The sequence below is a fragment of the Porites lutea genome, chromosome 9 (assembly GCF_958299795.1).
Source record: "Porites lutea chromosome 9, jaPorLute2.1, whole genome shotgun sequence".
NCBI lineage: Eukaryota > Metazoa > Cnidaria > Anthozoa > Scleractinia > Poritidae > Porites > Porites lutea.
Window position 1 is genome coordinate 29,023,445 of NC_133209.1, and position 18,667 is coordinate 29,042,111.

The 18,667-nt window shown below is 38.4% G+C and overlaps 1 protein-coding gene across 1 annotated transcript in view; it reads left to right on the forward strand.

Annotated features, from left to right (window-relative positions):
- Positions 1-18,655, forward strand: part of LOC140947331 (SWI/SNF-related matrix-associated actin-dependent regulator of chromatin subfamily A member 5-like) — a 19,064-nt gene extending 409 nt beyond the window's left edge. The window contains exons 2-23 of the mRNA XM_073396399.1: positions 2,533-2,628; positions 3,474-3,634; positions 3,896-3,996; positions 5,414-5,514; positions 6,055-6,234; positions 6,420-6,575; positions 7,122-7,253; positions 8,007-8,075; positions 8,198-8,307; positions 9,119-9,255; positions 10,020-10,384; positions 11,129-11,261; positions 11,792-11,937; positions 12,546-12,668; positions 13,618-13,731; positions 14,134-14,247; positions 15,060-15,182; positions 15,776-16,027; positions 16,696-16,788; positions 17,280-17,399; positions 17,722-17,841; positions 18,261-18,655. Coding sequence (XP_073252500.1) covers positions 2,533-2,628; positions 3,474-3,634; positions 3,896-3,996; positions 5,414-5,514; positions 6,055-6,234; positions 6,420-6,575; positions 7,122-7,253; positions 8,007-8,075; positions 8,198-8,307; positions 9,119-9,255; positions 10,020-10,384; positions 11,129-11,261; positions 11,792-11,937; positions 12,546-12,668; positions 13,618-13,731; positions 14,134-14,247; positions 15,060-15,182; positions 15,776-16,027; positions 16,696-16,788; positions 17,280-17,399; positions 17,722-17,841; positions 18,261-18,344 — 3,030 coding nt within the window. The 3' untranslated portion in view covers positions 18,345-18,655. The remainder of the gene's footprint in view (positions 1-2,532; positions 2,629-3,473; positions 3,635-3,895; positions 3,997-5,413; positions 5,515-6,054; positions 6,235-6,419; positions 6,576-7,121; positions 7,254-8,006; positions 8,076-8,197; positions 8,308-9,118; positions 9,256-10,019; positions 10,385-11,128; positions 11,262-11,791; positions 11,938-12,545; positions 12,669-13,617; positions 13,732-14,133; positions 14,248-15,059; positions 15,183-15,775; positions 16,028-16,695; positions 16,789-17,279; positions 17,400-17,721; positions 17,842-18,260) is intronic.
- The last annotated feature ends 12 nt before the right edge of the window (positions 18,656-18,667 follow it).

The following is an 18,667-nucleotide window of genomic DNA, read 5'->3' on the forward strand; positions in this document are numbered from 1 at the left end:
CTGCACGAAATGAACAAAGATGCATGAAGTTTAGTAGAGATGCTCATAGTGCAACACCGTACTGTCGTCGTAAAGCTCTTCTGTGTGGGTCAGATATTTAATTGTATTGAAATCTTCAGCGGCAGTTTATGAACAGTACACCCGCGGAAATTTTTAACATCGCCTTAAACAAAAATTCCAAGATGTTAGCTCATAAAGGTATAATGAGAAGTTAGATTTTAGTCACTGTTTCAGTAAAAGCTAAAGACATTCTAAATTTGTTTGTAACTACCACAGTTGTCATCTTTAGATTATGTACAAGTTGTAAAATAATATGCTTTACTTAAAAGCACAAGATTTGCATGGCCGGATTAAGTTTAGGAGGGTGAACCAAGTAGGGGACTACGTGTCCTATTGTTCTCTCCCCTGTACATTGTACGAATCTATAAATAAATAAATAATAAATAAATTAACAATAATAATAATAATAATAATAATAATAATAATAATAATAATAATAATAATAACAGTTTATTCCCAGTTTCGCGACATAGTAGCTTTACCAACTAAGGAAATGTAATTATACATAATGTGTGAAAATTTATGATAATAATAAGTAAGTAAAAATAAAAAACCATTCACAAGAAAAAGCATTAATAATTTTAAATATTATAAAAAACTCTATTTGCAAGTAAAAAGCAATCACATTTCAGCTAGTCTGAGCTGTGCCCTTTCTTTAAAAACATTGATAACTAATTAATAATGACAAGGGAAATCCGAAAATTTATTTTTACCTTCAACTCGCTTTAGTAACAAAGCAAAGGATTGCAGAAAGCTTATGCTATATTAGTTTCTTGTGATTTTTTTCAGAAAGGTATTGTATTCAAGCAGTTTTGTATGGGATAGGGTATAGAAATCAGAGAGTCTGGGGCTACATTGTGGGATCATTTTTCACTGGTTGAAGATTTTAGTCTAGACTAGGGAAATTGGCAAATTTATTTTTGCCTTCAACTCGTATTAATAACAAAGCAAGCGTCATTAGATGGGAATTAGTGACACACACTCTCTCTCGCTCTGCAGGGAGGGGTAGGAGAGGACCCTGGGAATGAGGTTGAATTAGTGACTCCAGGATTGGGAGGAATTTTTGGAGTTTAGTCTTGTATATGGGCAATGATTTTATTACAAATAGTTATGGTGAGTCCTGGAACTCATCTTGTGAAAAATCATGAGTCCCTGTCCATAATCAATGAGTCCCAGTTCACAAAAACAAGGAGTTCTAAATTGAAAATGCTTTGGCCTTTATGTAACCAGACAGTTAATTTGGAGACAGACACCAAAACTCTCTATTACAGTTTACTGAAATTAAAATATAGTCCTTCTATATAACTGTATATTTAAAGCACAAAAAAGACTAAAATACATATGCATCTTTTAACAACAGATGAAATCACAAAAACAGTACATTCAACCAAAAAATCTTCAAATTGACTGATCATTCTTTGCATCCTATGGGACACATGCTGTAAATTATTATTTTACGCCTTGGGCGTGCAAAGAAAGTCATGTCCAATAGCCCGGGGCTAGTGGATTTTGGTATCGGGCTAGTGATTTTTGTTCTTAACTTGCCCGACAGGCAAGTGTTGTTTTTTGGGGAAATTCAAATTAGAGAAGGACTGTAATCAATCCAGCTAATCAAAAAGGGTTTCGGGGCTAGTTGAAGTGACTTGTGGGCTAGTACATGCTAGCTACAGCTTGCCCGAATGGCAGGCTGTAAAACTGACTTTCTTTGCACCCTAGCCTTGGGGATTTTTATGCTTCAGGGACGCAGGATGCAGAGGTAACAAAATCTTTGTATGGGGTCACAAAATTCTGCTGATCACTACGTCTGGTATAGGCTATGGTTTCCAATATCCCTGTGGCACATCACCACCCAAAAATTCCTAAAGTACCTTGCATCTTGGCCTTTTTTCCAGCCTCCCTTCCCTAGTTAAGTAATATGAATTTGCCGGTACATCATGACTCAGTTAGTTCCATACACTGCTCTGGACATCCACCTAAACTCTCAGTTTCGCAGTTCATAAAACCAACATGTTAAAAGAAATCATTTTTACACCCAAAATTGCTTGTCCACAGAATACTCATAAGAGTACACCCTGTATATCATACAGGGTGCAAAGAAAGTCAATTTTACAGCTTGCCATTCAAGCAAGCTGTCGCTCCAACTAGCATGTACCAGCCCTAAAGTCATTTCAGCTGGCTCCAGTTACCTTTTGATGAGCAAGATTGATAACTCAGTTCTTCTCTACTTTGAATCCCTCAAAAAACTTTACTTGCTGATCAGGCAAGGTAAGAAAAAAATTAACTAGCCCAATAGCAAAATCCACCAGCCCCAGGCTATCAGACACAAGTTTTTTTGCACACTGTCATACCAACTTCTGTTTTCAGTTTTGTGGGGAGCCTGTGTTGGCTATGATCAATTTCAGGTGCTAAATATTTCTCGTGACATACATCTAACTGTAAATCTGAGGAATGTTTAAATGGTTTTCTGTTTAGTCTGGAGATGAAGTTGAAGAATCCGCTCCAAAATCCAAAGGCCGGAAGGCTGCTGCAGGTTATCAACCCACTCCAAAGGGATATGAAGAGAAAGTGGTAAGATGTTACTAAGTAGTCACTAATGACAAGACAATTCACTGAGTCAAATTTATAACACAAGTTGCATTGCCATACTCTTTGTAGAAATAGAGGTTGAGTCAAGTCGACTCCATTTTTTCTCAAACATACTCTCTAATAAAAGCTTAAGGTAAAAAGAGGTAAGATCAAGAACCCTTATTTTTACATTGGTAACTCAAAATAGTCATCTGACTAACAAACCTGAGGCCAACTGTGGGCTCATTTTACCCCTCTTCTCTCTATCAGTACTCCATTTTACAGGTATTTAAAGCTACTTATAAGCAACACAGACAGGACTCAGGACCTCCTGCACAGAAGGTTGCGCACTAACCAACTGCGCTAATCCTTCCTTTGAATAGATTAGTAATTTTATGATTATTAAGTACAGCTTTGATGGAGTTTATCTCATTTTAATGATATTATTATACTTATTTCATTTTAGCCCACATGTATATAAACAAACCAGCCATGTAAAATGTCAGTAGATTATATTCTAATTGTTGGTGACTTAAGGCATGAGATGGTTACAGTCTTAGTCTCTTCTTTGTAATGGAAATAATAATAATATTATTATTAAGTTTGGCTTGTCAGGGTTGTCAGAAAGTTTTGAAGTAGAGGGCTGAGTTGTCAAAGTAAGCAGCCAGTTCAAGGATATTTTATTTAAGAAAAACACCATCTGTAAAGAAATACCAAGCAGTGTAGCTGGCCGATACTGACCAAGTAGGCAGCCATTTTCGCCGGCAGCAGGCTACTTTCTACAAACCTGCTTGTACATGTATGTGTAGTTAACTGGAAAATTTGGTATTTGCTTTTTTCTTCTGCAGGCTGCTGACAAGGCCACAAGGTTTAATTACCTGCTACAACAGACTGAGATCTTTGCTCATTTTATGAACACAACAAGATCAAAGAAACAGCCTTCCAGTCCTTTGAAAATGAAGGCACCACAGTTTCCAAGCAGAAGTAGAAAGTTGTCTGATTGTGGAGAGTAAGTGGATGTTGAAGTTTTTAGATACAGTCAAGTACCTTTCACTCTTGCTACTTCAACAGTGTCCCAAACCAAAATTTTTATAAATTATATCCCAATTTTTAACTTTGTCAAACTCTAAAAATAACTACACTGGAACTTGGTATAACAAAGGGCCAAGGGATTAGCCAATAATTATGTTCAATCTTACGGATGTCTGTGTTACTGAAAGCCTTGGATTGGATTTTTGATTTATAATGTTACACTTTTTTTTCATTTAAGTCATCGGCATCGTCGCACAGAACAAGAAGAAGATGAAGAGTTGATCAGCGAAAACAAGCATGCACAAAAGTCTGTTATTCATTTTGATCAGAATCCACACTGTAAGTAACTTGTCTTACTTGTACACTCAACGTTTTCACAAGTCTGAGTCTTAGATAATGATCCATGGGTGTTTTCTGAAGACACCATAACAAATTAAATTTACCTAGGAAAAAAATTACCTGCAACATGTACATTTGCTTACATATGTTTTTGTAATAGGTTTTTATTTCTTTCTTTGTTCCTTTGGCATCCCTTGGGCTAATTATAGTACAGCATTTCCTGAAAAAGTACAGCAATGGCAAGATCAGTGTGTCTGTAATGAAATGTTTGAGGTCTTTTTAGGGAGGACTATCTTTGAATCTCTCCTCTGGTGCCGATATACATATACATGCATTATGCTATGTACAGTAACGTTGTACACAGGGCTTTCATTAGAAGCCGGCTACCGCCGGAGCTCCGGCGGCTGCGAGTCATCGAGTCACCGGCTACTTTGCCATGTTTGTCAGCAAATACTTCAAAAATATAACTCTTAAAATGTTTACAGCCTACCCATTTTTCAGTTGAAATAAATCTGATAAAATATAGCGCACTCTTGCCTTGAGAATTTTGGAATAAAGCATATATCAACAGGATTTCTGTACCGCGACGGATCGCAACTGATTGAGGAACGCTCAGCCATTTTCAGCGGTATCATAATGAAATTTAGCCTCGCTCTCAAACTATTACCACGTGGGTGGTTGAACAAAGATGGCGGCCAAGCGTTGCCTCGGACAAAGTGAATTGTTTTCATTCTTTACAAAGAAACCACGAACCGGAACAGGTATTTTGAATAAATTTTGACTTTGCAATTTTCAAAACGGTCAACAAAGCTAGAATTAGAACTGTCAGAAACAGTACTGAAATTGTCAAAGTATAAATTACTGCTGAACTAGTGGCCAGTGTAATCATCAAAATTATTTAAGGAGGAAGAAGTTTGTCAAGATTTTGATGAAGAAATTAGCTATACTTTCAGTTGAATGACAGCATCTTCTCATAGCTTTACGACCACACTGGCTATATATCATGATGTTTGGTGTAAATTTAAGGGTGGGGTTGCAGCTTGGACCTTGGTAAGTCACGTGGCAAGCACTCCTGCCAAACTCAATTACCTTACATGTTCACAAAAGCTCTTGAAAAACACACAGAAATCTGCCAATTAAAGGGTTAATGGTATGCATCATTAACTTTACTTTCTCAGCCCAGGAATGCTGGAAATCGCATTTCCGAGTTTCTAAATTTCAAAATTTTCGGGGGGAGCATGCCCCCAGACCCCCCTAGAAAAGGTGGCCGTCGGCCACCTAAATAGTCACAGCCGCCTACTATTATATGGGCAGACACCTACTTCAAATCTTATTGAAAGCCCTGTGTACAACAAGTTAGTTATTAAATTAATTATTGGCAGTGACAATAAAACAATTTGAATATTTTGCTTTGCAGATATCAAAAAAGGTGAAATGCGAGATTATCAGATTAGAGGTCTCAATTGGCTGATTTCACTATTTGAAAATGGAATCAATGGAATTTTGGCTGATGAAATGGTAAAATAGAGTAGTTGCAATATGTTATTCTACATCTACAGAAAAGAATCCTTCTTGATACCTTTTTTTCTGCTCTGTTTTTTTGGACCCTTAGTTTAAGAAGAATGTACCAGTCTTTCATACACATACTTGCATTTTCACAGAATATATGTGGTCGTTTTTCATTTAACATTTTTCATGTATGTAACCAAATCCAATGAAATAGATTTTCTTTTTTATTTTATTTATTTGATTTTTTCCTCTTTTATACTAGCAGTATTTATGTTCTCGAAGATATTAGCCTTTCAGGCTACTCTGAAATTCTAGTATAAATAAAGTTCATGTATGTATGTATAGTGTTTTTTTTTTAATTAACACATATAGTGCTGATTTAGAACCAATCTTTCCAGTCCTCAACAGTAGCTCTAGGCTATAAGACCAGGACTAACTAGTATACATGTAAATTGGGTTTGGGCTTTAAAATGTGAGCACTTCTAGGAACCAGAGTTACTTATGAGGAATTTAGAAGGTCATAAAACAGCAGTGTTTCTATTTGTACAGGGTCTAGGCAAGACTTTACAGACTATTTCCCTGTTGGGCTACATGAAGCATTTTCGTGAGATTCCTGGCCCTCACCTTGTGATTGTTCCAAAGTCCACATTAACCAACTGGATGTCAGAGTTTGAGCGGTGGTGTCCAACCATCAGAGCTGTGTGCTTGATTGGTACTCAGGAGCAGAGAGTAAGTGAAAAACTACTGTTTGTTCAGCTGTTAACAGTTAACATGCCGCAACAAGTGGGCCTAGAATTTTCATTGTCATCTTGTTTTGTTCAGTATTCACTATTTTACTCTTCAAACAGTAGAAAATTGAAAATAATTTTCTTTTACATGTTTGTTAATGAGCTATTTTCCCTCTGCATCTGTAGGCAGCATTTATTCGTGACACCATGTTACCAGGAGAGTGGGATACATGTATTACATCTTATGAAATGGTGATCAGAGAAAAAGCTGTTTTTAAGAAGTTTGCTTGGAGATACATCATCATCGATGAAGCACACAGAATCAAAAATGAAAAGTCCAAGGTAAGATGGAAGACCTCTCTTGGTCCCTGTGGCTAGTTTACGTGAAGTCGTGGCTCAGTTAGTACTTTGACCTGGTTGATAGCAGGCATTCGTTCATGACAGAACTTAAGAGTTATAACAAAACTCCTTGACCACATTTATATACAGCTCAAATAGGAAGCCGGTCTGCCTATCACCAGTTGTTTTTTTTACAGTATTAAGTTGACTTATGTTTATGTATATAGGGAACACCATCAACTCACTACCGCTGAATCATATAAAAAAAAAACCTCACTTCATTTCAACTTCTGCATAACAACTCTTCCATAGGTGTTCAATGTAAGATCAGTAATCCCTCATAGAAACAGACTGGATGCAACTTTTCTAAGAAACTCATGTTATTATCTTTTTGAAGTGTTTTTTACTTGGAAATTCATGTACATGTAAGCTGTCAGTGTTCTTAAAAACAGACAGCAGATGTACATTGCCAATATAGTACATGCTACTTTAATCTTTGGTTTTGCAGGATAAATTTGATTGTTCATCTTTCAAATTATTTGGTTTTAGCTCTCAGAGATTGTGCGAGAATTGCGGTCAACAAATCGTTTGCTACTGACAGGCACTCCATTACAGAACAATCTTCATGAACTTTGGGCACTGTTGAACTTCTTGCTACCTGATGTCTTCAGCTCTGCTGATGTAAGTCCTAGATATATGCAATGCATGTAACTCTTGCAGACCAGAAAACTAACAGTTTGTTATTCTTTTGCCCTTGAAGAGTAGTGTGATTATGTGAGTACTATACTTGAACCAGCACAAACAACCACCTGTATGCCTCAAATGAGAAATATTTTTCTTTGCCATCATCCCATAGCTATACTGTTCCTCACACCTCCAACTACTCTAACTGAAAGAGTGGGAAAGTATTAACTTCTTTGCAACTGCTACATCAGGATAAAAAGAAAAAAAACATTCCATTTTGTTGAAGTCCAGTGATATTGCTTACATGTAGCACAGAAAGAGGTAAAACCAAAAAAATTCAAAATGCCAGGCCAAACCCTAATAACAGTATAGTGGTAGCGTAATAAAGTTGCCCCTTATGTCCAAGTTGTGCCACCAAGTAGGAGTTATAGTAACTTATTAGAATAAAAATTATAACATCAGACAGCTGTACTTCATTAGAGCTGCCACCTACTACAATGTTGTCCTCATAATTATTGTCACTTGTGTAGAGTTAGGACCCTATTTTACATTTGCTACTGGAGGGGTGCTTAGTTTTTGGTTGAGGAAAAGCAAGTCTTGGCAAAGCTAGTTTACAACCTTACATTGCTAGTTGTTCTACACTGCCCCTTTCCCTGTCACCAAAAAGGCATTAAATGTAGGCATTCCCCTGTTGCAGGTGATGCAACATGTCACTGTCATTCAGTAATGATTTTGACTTTCTTTTCTCAGGATTTTGATGCATGGTTTAACACTAATTCTCTAGTGGAAGAAAAGCAGCTTGTGGAACGTCTTCACTCAGTAAGTACTCAGAGGTTGTCAGGGCTGTTCTCTAAAAGTGCCTGGCAGCTCCCTGTGACTAAAATTAGCCACTGGCATGAAATTATGACTAATTTTGTGTTGTTTCTTGACTTAACCTTCAGGTTTTAAGGCCATTCCTTCTACGTCGTCTTAAAGCTGATGTCGAAACCAGACTTTTGCCAAAGAAGGAGACCAAGATTTATGTAGGGCTGACAAAGATGCAAAGATATTGGTAGGTTATTCTTTAAGGTGACAAACTTTTATTTAAAGTTGGAAATATTTATGGCTCAAAGACTAGTCAGCTAGTTATCAAATAAATGTCAATTTAAAAAAGTGCTCCCCCAAAAGTCTGTAGGCTGACAGTCAGTTAACTTTAAACTCTGACAGTCTGCCAACAGATAACCAACATTTGGCCAATAGTCAGTGGACAGATTTTTGGGGAAGCTGTTCCTCAGTTTTTACCCAAAAGAAATGTAACAAAATTAGGAATCCCAACTGCCCGAAGGAAAACCTGTTGACTATTTGCAATCTCTAGGAAGTCCAGCTAGTGGTCAGAGTGAAACTTTAAATTGGGCCGCCTGATTACATGTTCAGCCCTCTGCTCACTCACCCTTGTTTACCCACCTTAGCTGTTCTTTGAAGCAAATATGTAGCTGTTACTTTGTAATAAGAAACAATGGGTCATTCGGTAATGATAAAAGGCAAGATAGCCACAGCCGTTTATAAGTAAATACTTAATAATCTTCCCTTATGGAGCTTTTCAGTGATAATGAACCAAATAATTTTAATTGAGCATAACATGAATCCCAACTGGTTGGAGGCGAACCAGTTGGCAATTTTACAAGTATGGCAGAAAAATTTAGATTTGAGACTACCCAGCTAACAGTCAGGGCAGAACTTGAATTCGGGGCCTCTGGATTACAAGTCCAGTACTCTAACTGCTTGGCCACACTGCTCTTATAAGCAATCTTGGATCTTATGGTCCATTTCTATGACATAACTTTAACAAGATGGTTGTGCAATAACTGATGTAACATTTTTAGGTACACCAGGATCTTAATGAAGGACATTGATGTGGTGAATGGAGCTGGCAAATCAGACAAAATGAGGCTCCTGAACATTCTCATGCAGCTTCGCAAATGTACAAATCATCCGTATTTATTTGATGGAGCAGAACCTGGTATGTGCTTGCTCCTTTATATCATCAGCACTAGTGTCACTGTTCAGGGAAATTGTACATGTAAACACCCATTTAGGAATTGAAAGTGGTGATTAAAACAAGATCTTTGTAAAGGGATGAGAAGGTTCTTATTTTCCCAGATGTGGCTTGTAAAAATAATTATGTGTTAATGCACTAGTAGCAAGAATTGAAGTTACAAAGTACATGTACAAACTAATCTTGTCTTGTGCTTACCATCTTACCATCCTTGAGACCCAGGGGTTGTTATTAAATCAGGAGAAATGTTCACGGTCTAAATCATTAAAGGCAAAGTTTACTAGAGGAACAGGTTAAAAGGTTAAAGGCTTGTTTATAGTGGAAAGTGCACTTAGGTTATCCTGCTGGTTTACAGGCATTCCACTCAAATAATAGAAACAAATAAAAACCCAAGAAACCAATAAAAACCCCAAGTGCCAGAAGGCAACCTGTTCGCGATTTGCAAGCGCAGCCGAAGATTTGAACTCAGGACAACCGAGAACAAATCCAGCAAGTGGTCAGAGCAGGACTTGAACCCAGGACAGCTAGATTGTGAGTCTGACACGCTAACCACTAAGCAACACTGCCACCAGGCAAGCGTCAGGGGTTTCCTGTTTTTGTTATAAACTTGCCCTTAAATGTCCCATCCCAGTTACCTGCCTCTACAACTACTACCACTTCTACTGCTACAGCACTAGGAGTTCATTATATTATGATGTTCTAATATTATTTATTTGTTTTAATTTAAGGTCCTCCATACACGACTGATCAACACTTGGTAGACAACAGTGGCAAGTTACGTGTGCTGGACAAACTGCTTGTCCGTCTCCAGCAGCAAGGCTCCCGAGTGCTGATATTCTCACAAATGACAAGAGTGTTGGACATCCTGGAGGACTACTGTCTCTGGAAGGGTTATGACTACTGCCGTCTGGATGGACAGACACCTCATGAAGAAAGACAGTCGCAGATCAATGCCTTCAACATGCCTGACAGCACCAAGTTTGTTTTCATGCTGAGCACCAGAGCAGGTGGTCTGGGAATTAACCTGGCAACAGCAGACATAGTTATTTTGTATGACAGTGACTGGAATCCTCAAGTTGATCTCCAAGCCATGGTATGTTGCTGTTGTTAATACACCTAATGTTAGATAAGTAGCTTTTGAGGTACCTCTCCAATCAAACTCTGCTGGAAATTGGCCACAATTCAATGATAAATGTTATTGGTGTCAAAGATAGGTTGTTACACTGTTTCTGTAATATTTATTGCATAGTCAGAATCACTTGTGAATTAAACGTGCTACAAACAAAAATTATCTGCGCAAGTGCATGTTTTTCTCCTCCTACATGTAGTTCACTTTTCTGCTGTTAGACTCATAAGGGAAGCCCTGTCATTGTTATGTATCCTACATATAGTATGTGGTCTCCTGTATAAAAGAAAGAATCCACTCTGATGTTAGGAAAAAGTAGGGGTCCTAGACCCTAACAGTGTTGGTCAATCTTTCATAGGGGAGGGGACTGTCGAAGATGGCCTGCAGTAACTTGCTTCACACTGTTGCAATTACCCTGCCAGAAATTGGTGAATCTATAAATCTACATCAAAGAATAAGTGAAGCAAAGTCTTCTTGTATGAAAAAAAAACAAAACAATAGTCTAACTGCTGTCCTTCATGTCAAGAGATAAGCATGCTAAGAATGTTGCCAAGGTGTAACAGCTTTTTCCCTTGTACATGTACATACAACTCTAAAAATTGTGACTTTCTTTCTCCAACATTCTCCCACCCCATCCCACACCATCCCACCCCATGAGTTATGCACTCACTGGGTTATCAACTTGACTCAACTTTCTGTTTTGCTTCTTAGGACCGCGCCCATCGTATTGGACAGAAGAAACAAGTCCATGTGTTCAGATTTATTACAGAAAGCACGGTGGAGGAGAGGATCGTGGAAAGAGCAGAAATGAAACTCAGGCTTGATGCTATCGTTATTCAACAAGGTACACTACAAATCCTCTCAAGTCATTGATATTAATTTAACCCTTTAAACCCTAAGATCAAAATTTGAATTCTCATTTGTTGCCCCTATTCATTTCCTACAGAAGTAGTGGGGAGAAGTTGATAAAATATCAAGCAAATTCATCTTGTGTGATCATGTCTGTAATTCTCATGACCTCTCTGTTTTACAAAGCATTGTTATTCACAAGGAGAAATTTTATGCTGATCACTCTTAGGGGCTTAGGTTTTTGAAAATGTTATAGAGACTCCATCCCTGATCTCAAAATTTTCAATTCATTTTTATTTCAAGAGGCGAGAATAGAGTTCTGAGGATTGAGTTAGGACTGTGATCTTACATTTGAGTGATGCCATGCTGTCGATGAAGTATAGATACATTTACTTGTATTAATAGTAGCAAAAGGGGAAATGACCCTCATTCTGTCTATTCTCAACTTTTTACAGTGATATTCATGCATATTTGCCAAAAAAAGCATCACAAAAGAAGAATTGATATTACACTGCTATCTTTTAGGACGTCTTGTTGATCCAAACCTGAAGGTCAGCAAAGATGAAATGTTGAGCATGATCCGACATGGCGCTGATGCGGTGTTTGCTTCAAAAGATGAAGAAATTACTGATGAAGACATTGATGCAATCTTGAAGAAAGGGGAAAAGAAGGTACTGAGCTTGCTACTTTTTGAGGACTTCTATTTGTACATTCACATAGTGCCAAAACAGAACGTTTAAAGAGCAACACATATCAAAAGTTCTCCTTGTAAAATTGGCCAATCAGAACAGTCCACCAAACAGTTTTAATGCACTTTATAGGTTTTTATGTTTTTGACAGTCAGACAAAAATGTTTCTGACTGTCTTGTAACTCGAGGAAGGAGGCCTTGTGCCTCCCCTTCTTGACTTACATGACCCGTGACATAAATGACACTTTTGTGACAAATCACCCAGATGACAGGAAAACCCTCCTTTGCTGGTAGGTGGAGAAATACAATATTGATCAGTCACATTCAGCATAAAACTATTTATTTCTTTCAGAAATAAATCTCATTTGTCGAAATACTCAGAAATCTGTCCTATTATATGAGTGTATTTAATGTTCCTTTCATGGTTAAAAGCAAAGATGTATCTGTACAAAAATTCCAGATATGAGGTTTCAAAACCTGACATTTTGTATCAAGTCTTCCAAAGTGGATTTCTTCATAGTACCACCCAGCTTGATCCATAACTTTGCCAAAAATTTACCAACAATGGTTTTTGTCGTTGTTCTTTTTAGACGGCTGAGATGGAAGAAAAGATGAAACAATTTGGTGAAGGTTCACTGAGAAAACTGGCCATGGATGCACCAACAGAGAGCATCTTTCATTTTGAGGGTGAAGATTACAAGGAGAAACGAAAGGTGAGGAAGGGGCTGAATTTTTTTTAATTTTAAACGATTTAACATGTTCTTTCCTGTGGAAACTTTTATTAAGCTGTTGAAGTTGACACCTCCTAACGTTGAAGTTCAGTGTTGTGAAAATTGTTAATAATTACCCCTCCACGCCTCAAGAATGACGAACCAAAGGTTATGAGAGTAAAAATGGTCACCAAAGGGAAAGTGCTTTGATTCTCTTAACTTATCTTATAAGGAAACGTATGGAGATCAGTATGGAGAATTTTTATGTGGATATTGGGCCTTAGACGATGAAAATAAACTTTAGAACGATGGGGGAAACAACATTTTTTCCTCAAGATCAGGGAAAAGTTTGTGTGTAGCAAAATTAGGGAGAACTTCGGAGTTTTTTTCAGGGGTTTCAAAAGAAGTTTTGCTGGTTTTTTTTTTGAAACTTCAAATCCTGTAATAATAAAGAAGATCGCGTCAAAACATGAAAAGTCCGAAAATGAAAGCAGGAATATTCATGGCTTACAAATGAAGCTGGAGGAAAAGTGACATGCACTTTTTGCCTTCAAAAAAAGGAGCAACGCTGATAAACGGCGCATGTCTGCGTTTTCTGTCAAAGCTTAATTTGTTTTAGCCCTCGAAACTGACTCATCTGTTGTAAGATCGTTTAAAGTGCTCTTTTGATGTCTACTGTTTGCAGTGGAGGATCCAGACCTGCAGGTAAGGGGGGGGGCCGGTCATCCAGACCCTGCGATAAGGGTGGGGGGGAGGGGCGGTCTCAAAACAAATTTTTTTTTCGTCCTTTCGGGCCTCAGTTTGGTCTAATAATAAGGGGGCCCCTCGGCCCTTTGCCCTGGATCCTCCACTGGTTTGTCACTAAATATTTTGCAAAGTTAAGTGTGTTTCTGTTGTTTTGTTTTGTTTTGTTTTGTTTTTGTTTTTTTGTCTTTTTTTTTTCTAATTGAAGACCGGTGGTATACATCACTGGATTGAACCCCCAAAAAGAGAACGTAAAGCTAACTACGCCGTGGACGCCTACTTCAGAGAAATGTTGAGAGTCAGCGAACCAAAAGCACCAAAGGTAAGACCTCACATGTCAAACTTTCTAGCTAGTGCGGGAGCCTGTAACCTGTGTTTAACTTGATAATAGACATCCATTTTATGGTCAATTGACAGCTGTCAGTACAAGGTATCCGCTGACCACATGTGTCACATGACCTTATCACGGGCTCAGCTGCCTTCTTCTTGAGGTCACGTGTTTTTCAAGTTTTCCGCTGAGCAGTTCTTACCTTTTAATTGATGACAGGCTCAAGTTTACGTTTTTCAGTCATACAGTTCTCCGCTAAAGTTAAGTACAGATTAATGGATTTCCTTGCAATGGTTTAAAAGTCCATTGTATGAGGTAAAGGTGAAATGCATAAACGGGAGCTTCGCTTTTAGCTCGGGCTAAATCTATATTTTATCCTTAATCTGTCTGATGCAGGCACCAAGACCTCCAAAACAACCAAATGTACAGGACTACCAGTTCTTCCCGCCAAGACTGTTTGAACTTCTGGATAAAGAGATATATGCCTACAGGAAGAGTATCGGATACAAGGTGGGGACGCTTAGCAATGACTTATTGTTGACACTTAGGAATTGTCTTTCTGTTTTTGAAGAGGCTCATTGAAGACTTTCATGCAGCGGCCCCTTTTTGACCCCGTTGACACGCATCCGGACAAATTTGCGAACGGATAAAAACTTGCACGGATGCGCCTTTCGTTTACACGGTACCCGTGGAACTGTGCAAGTTTTTGAACCCCAAAGTTTGTAAACAGTAAGTTGCAATCTGTAACAGAATTTGCACGGGATCCGTGTAAACGGATTCTTAATGTACCTGAAACTGAACTTGCGCAAAAATCTGATCTTAAAGTTGATGTCTTAAGTTGATTTAGTTTGCCGTGCAGGGGAAAGGACTGGGTGGAGCTGTAGGGTGGAGCTGTAGTCGCTGTTCTTTCGTTCTCATAGATGTGGCGTGCGATAGAAATTTTAGATCAATTTAAGTTTCTGGGAAACTGCCCACCTACCCCTCCCCTAAGTCATCGTTAACACTTACTTCTCACTTAGGGCAAAATGTTGGATTAGGAGAGGGGTAGGTGGGCAGTTTCCCAGAAACCTAAGTTGATCTGAAATTTTTGGGTCGCTGTCGCTTTTTGGTGTACTTAATAGTTTACAGCCAAAGGAGCTGTCTTTCGACTACGATGGAGTGTTATTTCGGTGGCTGATTTTCTGCAGCGAATTCCCCATATGACTGAAGTAAACAGCTCTTGGCCGAAAAAAAACGTCCGCCCAAAAAAGAGCAATGTTTCTTTTTCTAAAAGGAAATTTTGTCATGATCATCTGTCGAACTTAAAACTATTGTTTGGTCAGGTTCCGCGTGATCCTGAGGACCCACAAGGAGCTGAGAGGCAGAAAGAAGCTCAACGGTTAATAGACGAGGCTGAACCGCTTAACGAGGAGGAAGTGACAGAAAAAGAACAACTGTTACAAGAGGTACATTTGGTTTGAAAATTCATTTTGTCTTTTGTGGTAAACTTTTCAGGTAATAATGATCTTGGCTACAAAGCGAGAGGTCGCGGGATTTATCCCTGGCCTAGACTACATCATCAGGGTCTTGAAATAATGTCGGAAGAAAAGAAGGTACTACCTGTGTCCTGCAAACGGCTAGACTGTCAAGTGAGATGGGTCACCGCTTGGAGCTTTAGTAACGACGACGGCGGTGGCAGCGAAAACGTTTCTTTAAAGTGGATTCGTTTTTTTTTTTCAAACTTTTTCGCGTTTCTTTTCAACTCGCTTACAATGTCAATGTATGTGAGTTTCCCTGCAGTTAATTTCTTGAGGACCATACCAATAGTTCAGAAAAGAGAGAAAACAACTTGTCGTAAAAGTAAATTTCATGTCTTAGTCGTGCAGTGACAGCGAAGAAATGTACAAAAAAGCGTGATGCACGTGTAAAGTTGTTTTCGTTATGAAACCTATTCAATTGCTTTTGATGTTCTCGTTGTGGTCGTCTTTGCTAAAGGTCCCTAATTCTAGCCTCTCCAGTAGGCTACTGTCACTTCACAACTATCTTTTTCTTTACGTAGGGCTTTACAAACTGGTCTAAGCGAGAGTTCAACCAGTTCATCAAAGCTTGCGAGAAATACGGTCGAGAAGACCTGGACAACATTTGCCAGGATGTGGAAGGAAAGACTCCAGAGGAAGTAAGAGCGTATGCTACAGTGTTCTGGGAGAGAAAAGACGAAATGACGGATATCGACAAGATTATGGCGCAGATTGAGCGCGGAGAAAGTAAGATTCAACGGCGAATCAGCATAAAAAAGGCGCTTGAGGCCAAGGTAGGAAACTTCTTTGTTGCTGTTTCACCTTCTAGGGGTCAATGATGTAAACAGGTTATGTTGTAAATTTGAGTCTAAGTATATTTCTGTATCGTTGTGTTCACATAACAGCTACTGAGTAGGACTTTCACATGGTACTTTTTGTTTTGAGCTTGGCTCTAACTTGTGAAATTTTGGACGAAATTATATGGTAAAGTCCGTTCTCACATAAATCAGTAATCAGCCTAGTTTGATTCTGAATTTCCTTTATTTCCTCGCCTTAAATATCTACAAGAAAGAAGTGAAATCCTGGTTTACAGTAAGAGGGAAATGAAACTCCTTCGGTAGTATTTTTACATGGTGCTATTCGCTTTTTACGTGGTTATAATTTTGGTGTCCGTCGATAAAATTCTATGATGTTACCAATTAAGTGAAATTTCATCGGCAGTACCTTTCGTGGTGTCATTTGTTTGTCGGTAATTTGTTCAAGTTGAAATTCTCCAATTGTTTACTTTTGCGACTTTTGGGATTTTAATGAGCGCTAAATAACTATTTTGAGGTAATGTTTAACATGTTTAGCGAAAGGCATTTTAAAATCTTAACAGTCTACCCGCATTTTTGCTCTTTGTGCTGACTGTATTTTGTTTCTTAGATTCAGTATCAGTTGTTGTTGTTGTTTTTTTTATCAGATGGCCCGTTATCGCTCTCCCTTCCACCAAATGAGGATCGCCTACGGAACAAACAAAGGAAAGAACTACACAGAAGAAGAGGATCGCTTCTTGGTTAGCTTAAAAATCCTTTTACATCCCCTTTTTCAAAGTCTGTAAGGCTATACATTATTTTTTGTGTTTGTGTGATTCCTGTGCGGCGGTTGCCGTAGGGCCTATCTGATGTGAAAACTAAAAAAAACTCCCGCGCAGAAAATTATGATAAATCGCATCTGAGTTCGAGGAGACAAGGATTTCGCTGACGCAAATCGCCATAAATTGCCGCTAGAACTGATAACCTCTAAACTCGAATCAAAGCATCCCACTTAAAATTCCCTTTTGTAGCAAGTGATACGGTTGCTTAACATTCTAAAAGGGACATGTAGCAGCTCTCCTAGCTCTAAAAGCCAATTGGTTTGATATCCTAACCGTGATATAATAGGAAATAATGATAAGCAGTGATGTGTTTTTTTTTTTTTCTGCAACCAATGTGGAAACACCGCACGAGCAGCTCCTACATTACTCTTGTAAAAGGGGCTAATTTCTTTGTGATATTTCCCCGTCAGATTTGTATGCTGCACAAGCTCGGATTTGATAAGGAGAACGTGTATGATGAACTGAGGATGGCGTGCAGAAGCGCACCACAATTCCGGTTTGACTGGTTTCTAAAATCCAGGACAGCACAGGTGCGTCTCAATTGAATGTCGTAAAATCTAAACCAAAGGTACTTCTCTGGCCAATCACAATACGCACAGGCTATCGATTGAACCAATCAGAGCTGGAAACGTGAAGCGCGGGAAAACACTTGTAAGCAGATCACGATTGGGTTTGATATTCATCCTGATTGGCTGTATAATAAGCATGGGTTTACTTAGCCAATCATATCGCACAGCGATACAGGGGGCAAGCCTTTGCTAAATTTCTGTTGGCACTCTGTGAAATCCGCTTCAATGTTTAGGACTGCAGAATTTGGCAGTTGTTTTGATGCTTTTTTGTTCACAATTGCAGGAGCTTCAGCGTCGTTGTAACACACTGATCACTCTGATCGAAAGAGAAATGATGGAGCTCGAAGAGAAAGAAAAAGCCGAAAGAAAGAAGCGAGGAAAAGGTGCTGGCGGGACACCCAAGGTATGCTCTCAAAATTAAGACGGCGATATTCTTTTCATTTTTCTGAACTTGCGTATTCGTAGAAATTCAAGTCCAGAAAAAAAAATCGCCAACATTTGACAATTTGAACGAAATGGAGTCAAAACAGCGCTAATTCATTTTTTAACTGACTATTTTGTTACTTCGCCGCCGTGGTTACGAACGACGACGCAAATGCCAGGACCAGTTGCTACAAATTTGACACGCAATATCTTTAGCTCAGCACCGGAAAGTTAAAGTGCGTAATGTGATGGAAACCTAAGTTGTAATCCTTTCTTTTTAGTTAAAATAAGCTTCCGCGCCGACTTTGTTTCTGCCTTACAACAACATTCGTCGTAAATCTTTGAAAGAACTAACAGAACATTTTTCTCTTTTCTTATTTTTGTTTTTGTTTTTTCCAGGCCCAAACACCAAGCAAAGACGAAAAGAAACGAAAAGCCGACGGGACGCCTGACGGTCGTGGCCGCAAAAAGAAGAAACAGTAGAACAGAATTCATTACAAGTTCGGTTTAAATGACACTAACTCGCAGCCTTTCCTAGTCAAGTTTTTCAATGCTATCAGTATCTCCTTGTATTATAGAAGCACAAAATTCGTATTTATAGCTGTTTTAAGTTCAATGTTTCTTTTTTTTTCGCTGTTAGTATCAGCTTCTAACATTTTTAAAATTGTCACAATTTTCAACTACTATTTCGCAATGCAAATGCCCAAAGCTAATTGATTGCCTCGTATAAAATGACTAAGAAAACCTGTAGATCTCAAATTTTATGGCATTAAAAGTTTTTATGATAAAATGAATAGACTGTTTGC